The sequence below is a fragment of the Nicotiana attenuata genome, chromosome 7 (genome assembly GCF_001879085.1).
Source record: "Nicotiana attenuata strain UT chromosome 7, NIATTr2, whole genome shotgun sequence".
Lineage (NCBI taxonomy): Eukaryota > Viridiplantae > Streptophyta > Magnoliopsida > Solanales > Solanaceae > Nicotiana > Nicotiana attenuata.
This window is the reverse complement of record NC_031995.1, coordinates 28,045,951-28,059,894: the sequence shown is the minus strand read 5'-3', so window position 1 is coordinate 28,059,894 and position 13,944 is coordinate 28,045,951. Positions and strand designations below refer to the sequence as shown.

General features: G+C 42.6%; 1 protein-coding gene across 2 annotated transcripts; it reads right to left on the bottom strand.

Moving 5' to 3' along the window:
* LOC109228867 (vacuolar protein sorting-associated protein 28 homolog 2-like) lies at window positions 342-3,786 on the bottom strand. Of its 2 annotated transcripts, XM_019394105.1 has the most exons (3): window positions 3,598-3,785; window positions 1,559-1,744; window positions 342-1,377 (listed from the first exon to the last, which is right to left on the bottom strand). In XM_019394105.1, exon 3 carries the CDS (start codon window positions 1,286-1,288, stop codon window positions 656-658), a length of 633 nt encoding a protein of 210 aa, XP_019249650.1. In that variant the 5' UTR covers window positions 1,289-1,377; window positions 1,559-1,744; window positions 3,598-3,785; the 3' UTR covers window positions 342-655. The 2 variants fall into 2 exon arrangements, with proteins under 2 accessions (XP_019249650.1, XP_019249651.1); XM_019394106.1 differs by lacking the exon at window positions 1,559-1,744 and having other exon boundaries at window positions 3,598-3,786.

Below are 13,944 nucleotides of genomic sequence, written 5' to 3'. Positions count from 1 at the left end.
GCTTTGCAAAAAAAAAAGTTGCAAGTGTACCCGCTTTTTCGCATAACTTCAGCACACGGGGCTGAAGTAGCAAAGACAATCATGCAAAACTTCAGCATTCTAGTAGCCGGGCCTGAAGTTCAGCTCTAGAACTAAAGTTTTTGTGTTATAACTGGGAAACTTCAGCTCTAGAGCTGAAGTTTTTGTGTTGTAACTGAGAAACTTAAGCTCTAGTAACGACAATAAATCAGAAAACTATCAACTCACCAACCCAGTGGGACTGCAGCAATGCAAGTATCATTTAACAATTCAAGAGCAAACTAGTTTTTGCAAGCCTCGTGCAAAGTCAATATCACCACCCAAAACATAAAAAGAGAGAGTTTACCATTAATATACAAAAGCATAAAGCTCTCTCGAATCCAAGAATATAACTAAACTAGCACAAGCAGCATATAGACTGATATAAGAGCGATCCATAATGAGTTCATAGTATCCAAAATGGTACCACCACCAGTCTAACAATTATCTAACAAGTATGGAAGTCCCAAAATATAGATGGCTATTCTACTCAGATAGTCACCAGCACTCCAATCAAAGATAGAATCATGTGTGTTAAGAGCTTGCTAAATGAAACAACACTCTTATATACAAACATACCACCTATTGAAATAGTCAACTAAGTTCCATCAGTGGGCAGTGCTGCCATGAAAGAATTGTATGAGGATTCCAGATCAAAGTGGAGTTGACGAGCCTGCTGTTCTGTCAACTCATCTGCAGCCCCCATCTTCGACAACCTTGAAAGCCACTCTCTCATCTTTGTCTTTCCCTCAAAATCCACCGGCAGAATCGACAGCTTATTGAGGGAAGATGAGAGCTCTGACAACAGGGGATGGACCTGGTCAACTGCAACCATGTTCAACTTCAACGAGTCCATTGCAGTGATGAAATTCTGCACACACTCGGCCACAACAGCAGCTGAAGTTACAGCTGACATTGAAGCAGCAGCTCGGTGCTCTACAGTAGCTGGCACACCAGAGGTCACAAGCCGGTTTAGTGCAGCAGGGCAATCCATTTTGTAGGTGTCATGAAATCGATCAATGTTAGGTACAGCATCTTTCAATGTAGAAGATAAGGTCTTGAACTGAGCAATCAGTTTCTGGCACTCAGTTTCATATACAGCTGGTGAAACGATGTCACGAACATAAGCCTTCTCTAGCTTCTCTGTCGCTTTGATAATCGCAAAGAGCTCACCAAAGTTGTCATACATTTCCCTTTCACGCTTGTCATTCCATAGCTTAACCTCCATCATTGTTTTCAAGTATAATTTTGAAATAGTAAACCTTTTCAACAGGGTTGGAGAAGAGAATGGGACACGCGCAAAGATGCCAATCTTTGTCACTGAAAAAATATCACAACCTAAGATTACATCATTGCTATGACTAACAAATCCTAAAATTATAAAAACTAGAATGTAGCTGAGGTTAATTTTATGCTTATGGGACTGCAAGCATACAAACATATAGACATATCCCTAATATTCATCTAAGATTCCATTATGAATGAGAACAAGTACAGTTACCTCAGTCAGAATGCATTATAGACAATCACACCTTCCACCCACGCCGCACAAATACTGTATAGATTCTCTTATACTTTCTAGTTGAAAACGTTCTCAGCTTTGATTATATATGCAGAGATATTACAGGATGTTCCTAGTTGTCTGACAGAAGCTCTGCTTCAGCTCTAATTAGCTAGAGAATGATTTCTATAAATCAGTAGATACAAACAAAAGTTAGACCATGACCCTAAACAACAACTAATAACAACTTTTAACCATTCTAGTCTTGGCTTTATAAACCAAAGCCAAATATGAGGGAAAGAGCAACGACAAAACAATGCGGGATAGGGGATAAATGAAAAATCCAAACTACCGAGGCCAAGGCCTAACTTTTGTGAAGTCCATCCAATGTCAAGACAACCTTTTAAAGTGTGTAAACAAGATAAACACACGTAGATACACAGTTAAATAGAACTATCATGACCACATGAATTAAATTAAACCACTTAAACCTTAATCCATTAACTTGGAATCACCCATGTGAGTCTATTTCTCCATTCATGGTTCAGCTCAGACTTTCCTCTCTTTCCACCACTCTTTCCATAAGTATAGTAAAGCATTGGAGCAAGCTTAATCAAGTTCACATAAATGATCATACAAGAAACACTACTTTCCACTACATTTGCCACTTTTTAAAATTTCTTCATTTGTTTTCAATCTTATCCCCTTTCACCCATATCCATTTGATAGATCAGTTTTAGAAAAAACTTTATTTCATAAACTCATTGCATCTGGTTTTCTTAATCTTCTTTCTCAAGAAAAGGTCTTAATACGCGAAACTGGACTTCACCCAAGTATGCACAGTAAAGTTCCAAGCTTTTATTAGCAAAAAGGAAATAAGACAAAACACAATGATCACTGGTATGACATCTCTAGAGACACTGTCATTGAGATTAAAATATAAATACAACACATAAACTTCAGCAAAGTAGAGGAAACTCAGTGAACTCCAATTTATACTAACCACATTAAACTATTGAAACCTTATTCAGCGCAAAAGGAAAACATTACGGGGTCGTTTGGTTTGAAGATTAGTTATGCTGGGACTTGTTATCGTGGTATCATTTTTTATTGACTGTTCGGTATGTTGTATTAATCCTGGAATAGTCAAATTTACTGTTTTATCCTAGGATAATTAGCTACCTTCATTAGGTAGTGGTAGGGTAAGGTCTGCGTACAGACTACCCTCCCAGGTGGGGATTTGGGAATATACGGGGTCTGTTGTTGTTGTATCCTAGGATAACTTATCTGTGGTTACTATTCCACTCTCTGGCAGGTATAAGTTATCCCAATACTACTTTTTTTAAACCGTTTACCAGCATTGAACCTTCGACCTAGTAGTTTGGAGAGAGCTCCCCAACCACTATGAACAAGGATGGCCAGTTATCCCAGTACTACTTTTAATCCTGAGATACTTATCCCGAGATTAGCAACCAAACAATGGATAAGGCGATACTAAATTTTTATCCCAGAACTATTTTTGCTTATCCATCATATCAAACGACCCCTAAAAGTAGCATAATTGCTATCTGCATCCACTAACTTAAAATCTTAAATTTACTCTATATTCAAAAATAATTTAACTAAAATCTTCGTATTCTACCCCTAATGAATTTATTTAAAGTCACAAAAATGTATTTTTTACACCATAAGTTTTAAAAAGTTTTTTCATTTTTCTTAAACTCCGTGGCCAATCGTCACATAAATTGAGCAGAATAATATATTATAGACTTAAACAACAGTGCTTTCATGAACGTGGTACACAGAGATTAAAAAAAATCCCAAAACACCCATTAGCTAAGAAATGTATGAAATCAACCAAAAAAGAACACAAATCTAAATGATGTGCTACAGTTGCCAAATCAAATTAACCTAAAACTTAAAGTAAACCCCAAAAATAATTAAAAAACAAGGAGATTTAGAAAAAAAACGCAATTAGAGAATATGCAATACAGTATAAAGTATAAGAATACATAACCCAGATGAAACTAGTTAATTACCTCAAAGATTAGTAACATGGCGAGCACCGCAAATCAAAGAAATTTGGGCTGGTGAAAAAATAATTAGGCAATTGTGTGTGTGTGTGTGTGTGTTATAAGGAGAGAGATAGAGACGTATGTATGTACAGAGGAAAGGAAGAAGACATGGGACGCGGCTTTGAATAACGGGAAGTGTGTTGCAGTCCTCCTAATATTGGTTGCGTGTTGAGTTTGCTGATTTTTCTTTTATTTAACTAATCCTCCACTATTCCAAGTTTCATTGGCTATATTATTCTCAAATTTTATATTTACTTTTTTTTTATTATCAGGTGTTCGATAGTTGGAAGGCGAGCCTCGGAGCAACGGTAAAGTTATCTCCATGTAATCTATAGGTTATTGGTTTGAGTCGTGGATTAAGACATTGATGTTTGCATCGAGCAGTATTTTAAAAGGTGTTTTCGGGGCGAGGCGCACCAAAATTACCCTGAGGCAATTGTGGGGAGCGAAAGTCATAAGGGGCATACGCCTGAGCGTTGAGGCATGTTTTTAAAGTGAGTCGTAAGCTCGACATACTTTTTTAAATTAAAATAAAATTTGTTGAATAAGTCCTTAATATAATACCCTAATTTTCAAAAGTCAGCTTGTAATTACTCAAAAGTTTTAAAAAGGAACAGAAACATTAAATTTAGAAGTCAATACCTTTTTTATGGCTAGAAGCCCTTATTTATGGTCTTTCCCATTTTTTTTTATTTTGTCCACTAGTCTGCTACTATCTCCCAAAAGCAATGAACATTTATTTCTTTTTTTTTTTTACAAATACAAAGAAAACTTCATTCTCCCCCATGACATGACAGCAAGTTTAAAGTTCAAATTGCAAGTTAGTCATCATTTTTGTTCATTCATATAGAAAACTTTATTCTTTTCAACTCAAGTTACTTGTGCTTGCAAGTAGCAGATAATGAATAATTTTAACTAATTTTTTTGTGGGGACGAGAGCATATATATATATATATATATATATATATATATATATATATATATGTATGTATAGATTTTACTTATTTATAGTTTCTTCACTTTCTATGCAATTTTACCTATTTAAATATATTTATTGTAATTATATTATTTTCTAAAATATTAAAAATTAAATACTCATGGGGCTTACGCCTCGTTGAGGCATATGTAAAACGTCTCGCTTTGCGTCCACGCCTTTTAAAACCCCTGACATCGAGGTAGGTTGCCTATATTATACCCCTTAAAGTGCACCCTTAGTTTGCCTACTTTTTTTGTGTTCAATAGTTGTTTTAAGACTTAACTAATTTAGTTTCGCACTATCTTACTTCGAGTAAACTGCTCACCACATAAGAAGCTAGCGTTTGGCCATAGATCCCAAATTTATTTTTAAAAAAAACTAATTTTGGTGAAGTTTGGTTTGAAGATGAAAATGTGTTTGGACATACATTTTCAAAACATATTTTTCAACTTTATTTTGGAAAAATATGTATATAATTCCCAAGATTACATTCCCAAATTCATCCTATTGAATAGTTCTCCGTTTCAAGAATGACGAAATCCTAATCATTCATCTCATTACACTCATAGGTGGTAAATATTTACTAGGATATACTTCTATTGTTAAACTAAACCAATGAATACAAGATTTTATCTTGCATATACACCGTCATTCTTTAACCATAGTTGAATATGCTGTAACTTTTAATGGTTAAGATTGAATCATTTGATTTAATGTAAACACAAAGTGCAAATAAATATTTGCATTCATAGGTGTTTCGTGAATTTCACTAATTTAATATCCACTTTAAGTTTTTCTTCTTTTTTTTTTAATTAAATTCTGAAAGTTCTATATTTTTCTTTTTGTTTTGTGTGTCCAGTATATTGTCCAATGTTTATCATTTTCTTTTCTTTATAACATGCATCACGTTTAATGTTATTTCACTAAATAGTAATAGTGTCACATAAGGGGAATACAACTTTATAGACTATTATATTTTTATATTTATTACATTATTTAAATTTTTAATTATGATATGATGTTTGTCTATCAAACTTATGTAGTAAGAACTAACTATTATTTTAATATTTCATTTTTACTTATTATATTTAATAAGGCATGTTAACACTTTTAACTTTTTACACAACCAAATAATATCAAATAAATATGAAAGGAGTAAAGTACAATTATTCTCCGCACCAACTTCTATCTACCCACTGTCCCTTTCAATTTTGATTGTGAAACTAAAACTGTTGCTACCTCATCTTTTACAGCCATCAGAACCACTTGATATTGGTAACTCTTATTTTTTACTGTAATATAAATATATAATAAATCAAATGTTCGATTTTTTTTAGTCAAACTTTAAAGGATCTCTAGTAGTGTATGGGGTCGAATTTGACCGACCACGTCCCTAAGCCAGTACGACCGACCGAATATATGTGAGTCCGGCTAGAAGGACGACTTAGGAATAATAAGAGGGACGACTTCATAATCACGTCGGCCCCTCTATAGCATGTACTTTATTTCCGTCTTTTAATATTTAAATAGGGATCCTTTCTTATATATAGAGGGGGTTGAGCTTTGTAAAGGCGGGGATCTTTTGATTAAATATACAAACTCTCTTGCTCTCTCATCTCTCTAACATTGTCTCTCTCTCTCATTTCTCTAAGATTGTCATCTTCTCCCTCTCTCCGATTTGTATTATTGTTATCCAAACCAGTCACGAAGATCATCCTAGGGTTTATTATCTTCGATTACGATTTACCCCTTCATCTATATTGATTGATTTGCTTAGAAAGTGTTCAACAACTTTTGAGTCAAATAATTTGGCGTCGTCTGTGGGGATTTCAGTAGTCGAAATCATAGTTCACATCTAGGATATCGAAAACAACAATCACTGTTCTCCAGACTTCATAGAAACTAATAAATGGCAGATAAAGAATGAAGGCTGAAGATGATAGCAGATGTCTCAACCAACCTCATAGGCCCACTCAACGAAGCCGGTAGAGAAAATACCACGAATGTAACACCAAGTGGTGTACAGGAGGGGGAGATCTCGCCCTCTTCGCTCGAAGATCTAACAATTTTGCATGAAAGAGGGACTTCGACATCTGCAGCGAAGGAAACGCCCCCAGTAGTCAAAAAGCTACTAGAGGAATGGTTGACGAACACTTTAAGTAGCATGCTCGAGAAACCACCTCAGGGAAATATCAAAGATTCGTCAACGGCAGAAATCGCCGTTGCCGCTGGTGAGCCTAATGTTGTACGAACAAGTAACGCCCACACCGATACCAATGCAAGCGAAGACGCGCTCGCAACCATCCTTAAGAAAATGGAAGAAATGGAGAACGAGAATAAAGCGCTTCGTGATCAAATGAAGGAGCACCAGGAAAGGGTAGACAAGATACCTGGCGCCCCTAAGCTACTACCGAAACGCGATGTGGGAAGGTTCGTCGAGCAACCGTATAGTGAGGAAGCTGCTCCTCACCCAATCCCTAAAACATTCAAGATGCCACCGTACTTGAAAATATACGATGGGACCACGGATCCGGAAGACCATCTGATCCATTATGTGACCGCCATAAAAGGCAATGACCTATCGAAAGAACAGGTGCCATCCGTGCTGCTGAAAAAGTTTGGTGAAACTTTGACAGGAGGAGCGCTAACATGGTACTCTCAACTGCCAGCCAGATCGATATCGACGTTCGAAGAGATGGCGGACAAGTTCGCCACCGCTCATGCAGGAGCAAAGAAGGCTGAAGCTAGGTTCAACGATATCTTCGCCATCAGGCAAACAACGGGTGAAGGACTTAGGGACTTCCTGGCTCGATTCAACAGGGTAAGAATGGGACTGCCAAACGTATCAGAAGCAATGGCGGTCGCAGCTTTCCAAAACGGGTTGAATAGAGACGGATCAAAAGCAACCAAGAAGCTGCTCAACCGACTCATGAAGTATCCCCCCACCACATGGGAAGAGATTCATAATGCCTATTGCGCCGAAGTGAGAGCAGATAAAGACGATCTTAACGGTCCAACCCAATGACTAACGTTAGTACAATCAGAGGTAAAGAGGGATCGACGCAACGACGGACAACGGGAACCACTCCCACGCTTCAATAGAGAAAGGCATCAGCCTTACGTCAGAACTCCCAATCCGCCTCCTCCAAGACATCTAGATGTCGTGCAGCGACATGCCGCCCCGCTTCGGAATGAAAGAGGTATGCCCGCATTATTATCCGCTCATAACTTTTGTGTCTCCCCTTCAGAAATAGTGTACGCACTGGAGAAGCTGGGCACGAAGGTGCAGTGGCCACAAAAAATGAAATCAGATCCTAGTGCAAGGAGGTCGAACGTCCTGTGCGAATTCTATCAGGAAAGAGGACACAAGACCGAAGGTTGCATAGGTCTAGGACAGGATGTGGTCAGAATGCTGAACCAGGGATACATGAAGGAGCTGCTCAGTGATAAAGGAAGGGCTAATTTCGCCAGAGGATGCGACCAATCCCAAGGACCACCAAAACCACCTTCTCCAGCACGCACCATACAGATGATCGTCCGTGGTGGCGACGACTCGGCAATCAACCATGTAAGTTCACCACCACACAAGCTGAAGCGCACGATCGCTCACAAACGGTATGATGACTTATAAAATAGTATCACCTTCGATAAGTCTGATGCCGACGGTTTGTCTTTCCCTCATTACGATGCTTTAGTTATAACTTTACGTATTGCTGATACTGATGTGAAAATAATCATGGTAGACGACGGAAGCGGCGCGTGTATTGTCCACCCAAGAGTCCTCATGCAAATGAGGCTCGAAGATAAGATAATACCGCGTTGCATAACACTGACGGGTTTTAACAATGCAGTAGAGCGAACCTCCGGAGAGATATCACTGCCAGTCTTGGCGGGAGGAGTCACGCTGGAAACCGCATTCCACATCATGAATCAGGAAACAGCCTACAACGTCATCATAGGGCGTCCATGGATACAGGCCATGCGGGCCATCCCCTCGAGTTTCTATCAAGTAATCAAAATTCCCACCCCATAGGGAATATTCAACATTCGAGGTGAGCCGCGTACCGCCCAGGAATGTTACCGAATCGCCCAAGACTGCACACATACCAAACAGCTGAAGGGAGCAAGCGCGGAAGCATAGCAATCAGCCATGTCGGGAACCAAAGTCAACCCGACGACAGAGGTCATTAGGGACCCAGATGTCGTAGAAGCTTGCAAAGTGATAGTCGAGAACCTCGACCCGGTCCAGCTGGACGGTACCGACAGTTCAAAGAAAGCCTACATCGAGCACAACCTCTCCGACCCAGGTAAGTACCACGAATTCTTAACTAACTATGCAGATTTATTTGCCTTCTCTCATTCAGATATGCCGGGGATCCCAAAAGACATAGTCACTCACAAGCTGAACATCGACCCACTTTATCCGCCCGTACGACAGATAAGGAGGAAATTCAACGCCGCAATCAACGAGGCAGTCAGCGAAGAGGTAGATAAACTACTATCCAACGGTTCCATCAGAGAATCGAAATACCCCCAATGGGTCGCCAACGTGGTCATGGTTAAAAAGAAAAGCGGGAAATGGAGAATGTGCGTAGACTTCACCGACCTGAACAAGGCATGCCCAAAGGACTCATTCCCCTTGCCCCATATCGACCAGCTGATCGATGCGACAGCAGGGCACGAACTGCTAAGTTTCTTGGAAGCCTACTCTGGCTACAACCAAATCCTAATGGCCGAAGAGGACCAAGAAAAGACCACTTTCATCACTCATCAAGGGACGTACTGCTATAAAGTGATGCCCTTCGGACTGAAAAACGCGGGTGCAATGTACCAAAGGTTGGTCACCAAGATGTTCAAGGAACAGCTCGGTAAGATAATGGAGGTTTATATCGACGACATGTTAGTAAAATCGGTAAAGAAGGAGGACCATATCGACCATTTAAAGCAAGCCTTCGAGATACTGAGGCAGTATGGGATGAAGTTGAACCCAGAAAAATGCGCCTTCGGCGTGGCCTCGGGAAAATTTCTAGGCTTTCTCGTATCACAACGAGGTATCGAAGTCAACCCAGACCAGATGAAGGCCATAGACACAATACCCAAGGTTCTGAACAGCAAGAAGCAGGTACAGAAACTAACGGGGCGAATAGCCGCCTTATCAAGGTTCATCTCGCGGTCCTCGGACAGATGCCACAAATTCTTCAGTGTGCTGAGGAAAGATCATGGGCTACAATGGAACGAGGAATGCATCGAGGCCCTAAGGAAATTGAAGGCATATCTATCTTCGCCGCCACTGCTCGTCAAAGCAGACCCAGGCGAGTGCCTACTTGTGTATCTGGCAGTGTCCGAAGTCGCTGTCAGCACCGTCTTGGTCCGCGAAAACAAAGGTACGCAATCCCCTATTTATTATATCAGCAAAACTTTAGTAGATGCCGAGACGAGATACCCACACCTCGAAAAACTGGCTCTGGCGCTGGTCGTACCTTCACGAAAGCTCAGACCTTATTTTCAATGCCATCCCATAAAGGTAATAACAACCTTCCCCCTAAGAGGCATCCTACACAAACCCGAACTCTCGGATAGGCTCGCCAAATGGGCCATAGAGCTTAGCGAGCATGACATAACCTACCACCCGAGAACCGCCATCAAGTCGCAGGTACTCGCTGACTTAGTTGCCGATTTCAGTGCAGGGATATTGCCAGAGGTGGAACAAGAGGCCCTCCGCGCCTCTGCTCACACCGACCTCTGGACCCTCTACACTGACGGCACTGCGAATGCCTCGGGATCGGGACTGGGACTCATCCTCGAAGTCCCCAAAGGCGAAATAATTCGCCAGTCCATACGATGCCCCGAGATGACTAACAACGAGGCCGAGTATGAGGCTGTGATTGCAGGCATGAAACTAGCCATCAAATACGGGGCGCGTCGACTCATCCTCCACTGCGACTCTCAACTCGTCGTAAATCAAGTCACCGGGACTTACCAAATCAAAGAGCAAAGGCTACAAAAATATCAGTCAGAAATCCACAAGCTGATGCCCGAGTTCGACGAATGTCGCTTCGAGCAAATCCCCAGGGCACAAAATAGTCGAGGCAGATGGCCTAGCTAAACTAGCTGCAGCCACCAAAAATATCAACAAAGAAAATGTGGTCACTCTCCTCCATTCGGCCGTCGACCACGTCGAGGTATTCTCTTTAAACTTGACTTGGGACTGGCGCAACCAATTTGTATCCTACCTGCAGGACGGAACACTCCCACGCGACAAAAAAGAAGCCAAGAAACTCCGGGTGCAAGCTGCCCGGTACAGCCTGATAAATCACGATCTCTACAAGAGAACGTTTGGTGGTCCCTTTGCTAAGTTCCTCGGGCCACATCAAACGAGGCAAGTATTAGAAGAGGTGCACGAGGGCCATTGTGGCGCCCATACAGGGAATCGCGCCCTTGTCCGATGCCTCATCCGCGCCAGTTATTACTGGCCTATCATGAAAAAAGGGGCAGCAGATTATGTTCGAAGATGCGAGCAGTGCCAAAAGTACGCCCCCATGATACACCAGGCGGGGGAACTCCTCCATTCAGTCACCTCGCCATGGCCCTTCATAAAGTGGGGAATGGATATAATCGGCCCCCTACCGGCAGGACGAGGAAAGGTACGCTTTCTTTTAGTTTTGACTGACTATTTTTCTAAATGGGTGGAAGCAGGTGCGTACGCACAAATACGCGAGCAAGAGGTCATCGCCTTTATATGGAAAAATATCATATGCCGTTTCGGCATCCACAAAGAAATCAGCTGTGACAACGGGCCCCAGTTCATTGGTAGAAAAACAACTGAATTCTTCGAGAAATGGCACATCAAGCGGATACTCTCCACTCCGTATCATCCCGCCGCCAACGGCCAAGCCGAGTCTTCCAACAAAACAATATTGAACATATTGAAAAAGAAGCTCGAAGAAGCTAAAGGGCTATGGACCGAATTACTACCTGAAGTATTATGGGCATACCAGACTACGCCTAAATCCAGCACGGGAGAAACACCGTACTCACTGGTCTACGGGACCGATGCAGTCATACCCGTCGAGATCGGAGAACCAAGCCTGAGATATTCCCATACCAGCGGAGCAGACAACGACGAAAGCAGGTTACAAGATCTAGACGAAGCCGAAGAACGAAGAGACATGGCCCATATAAGAATGATAGCCCAAAAACCGCAGGCAGAAAGATATTACAACAAGAAAGCCATAGTAAAATTGCTCAAAGTTGGCGACTACGTCCTCAAAGCCAAAACACTGGCATCGAAGACCCGAATGAAGGAAAATTGGGGACCAACTGGGACGGACCATACAAAATCATAGCAGCGGCGAATAAAGGAGCATTCCAACTGGAAACGATGGAGGGAAAACCGCTCCAAAATAATTGGAACGTCGCCCACCTCAAATACTTCCACTTCTGAAGGGAATCTCCTAAGTCGTACTCTTTACCCTGACCCGAGTTTTGTCCCAATTGGGTTTTCTCGGGGAGGTTTTTAACGAGGCGGCAAAGGGGATACCTGGTGGAACAGGAGCACAAGTTCACCATATCGGCCAATCGACACGGTCCGCAGGCCAATATAGTGAAGGGACTACACTAGTTATTCTCCATTGTATGAACAGGTCTCCATTGTACGTACAAAAATCTCCATTGAATGAACAGAAATCTCCATTGAATGAACAGAAATCTCCACTGAATGAAATAAGAATTAATCTCCATTACACGAGCAAGGGTTAATCTCCATTACACGAACAAGAGTTAATCCTCATTCCACGACGGATACTACTTCGACGACAGTCGAAGCAACATCTTAATGGCCAAGGCCATCGACATTGGTTCGACCTCGCTCGAACCACGACGGATACTACTTCGACGACAGTCGAAGCAACATCTTAATGGCCAAGGCCATCGACATCGGTTCGGCCTCGCTCGAACCACGACGGATACTACTTCGACGACAGTCGAAGCAACATCTTAATGGCCAAGGCCATCGACATCGGTTCGGCCTCGCTCGAACCACGACGGATACTACTTCGACGACAGTCGAAGCAACATCTTAATGGCCAAGGCCATCGACATCGGTTTGACCTCGTTCGAACCACGACGGATACTACTTCGACGACAGTCGAAGCAACATCTTAATGGCCAAGGCCATCGACATCGGTTCGGCCTCGCTCGAACCACGACGGATACTACTTCGACGACAGTCGAAGCAACATCTTAATGGCCAAGGCCATCGACATCGGTTTGACCTCGTTCGAACCACGACGGATACTACTTCGACGACAGTTGAATCAACATCCTAATGGCCAAGGCCATCGACATCGTTTCGACCTCGTTCGAACCACGGCACGACCCTTTGACGAACGAGAAAAACAACCTCTACGGAGGCTAAGCATTACAAAAGAAAACCCGAGAAGGGGAAGGCAACAAATGGACGAAGCAACAAAAGTAAAATTTATATTACAACAAAAATATATATACATTCGTCCCCGCGGACGAGCTCCAATACACTATACAAGCCAAAAATTTACATTACAAGTTTATAGCTGCCCGTCACCCCCAGGGAGGTAAACGTCATCGTACCAGGAACTGGAGTCGAGGCGGTTGACGTCTTCGGAAGCAGGCCCCTCCCCATCGGGAGAGTCGGGGTAATAACCACAAGCTTCACAAGCAGCGCGAGCCTCGCTTCGCCGTGCCTGAACTTCCTCCTCTGTCGCCCGGTCCGCAGCATGAAGCTCTCTGTACACGTCGAGCTTAGCCTCCGCAAAAATCCACATTTCATGCGCACTACGACGCGTACTCTGATCAGGCGAGGGATGCGATTAGGAAGGCCGAGAAAGTCTATTGATATCCGCCGTCCTGGCATCGAGCTCGGCGGTCAGATCCGCCACCCTCCGCTGCAGGTCGACGTTCTCCGCTGCCACCCCATGACTCAATTCGAGCTTGTCCTCTTTCGCCCTAAGGAGCTCCTCTAACTCGCTGTTACGGGCCACGACCTTCATCAGCTGGCTGTCCGCCTCCTCCAGCTCAACTCCCCTGCGGTCCAACTGGGACTGCCCCCGTTCAACCACCGCTTGGTGCTTAGAGCGGTACTTTCGGTGCTTCTTCAGCATCTTCTTGTATAGGGCCGTCCGTTTTTGCTCACGGCGTCCCCTCTCCGCCTCCAAAACAAGGGTCTAAAAAGAAAAGCAGAAATAAGCACGCCTCAAGTCAGCCTTACAATGCGCAGAAGGGAGAAAGGGAATAAGGATTACCTGCAAAGCCATGCCGGAAACCCTTCGTGATAGCTCCGCATCATCCATCGTACTGAG

Coding starts and splice junctions, on each gene's coding strand:
- LOC109228867 (XM_019394106.1), bottom strand. CDS start 1,288: ATGATGGAGGTTAAGCTATGGAATGACAAGCGTGAAAGGGAAATGTAT.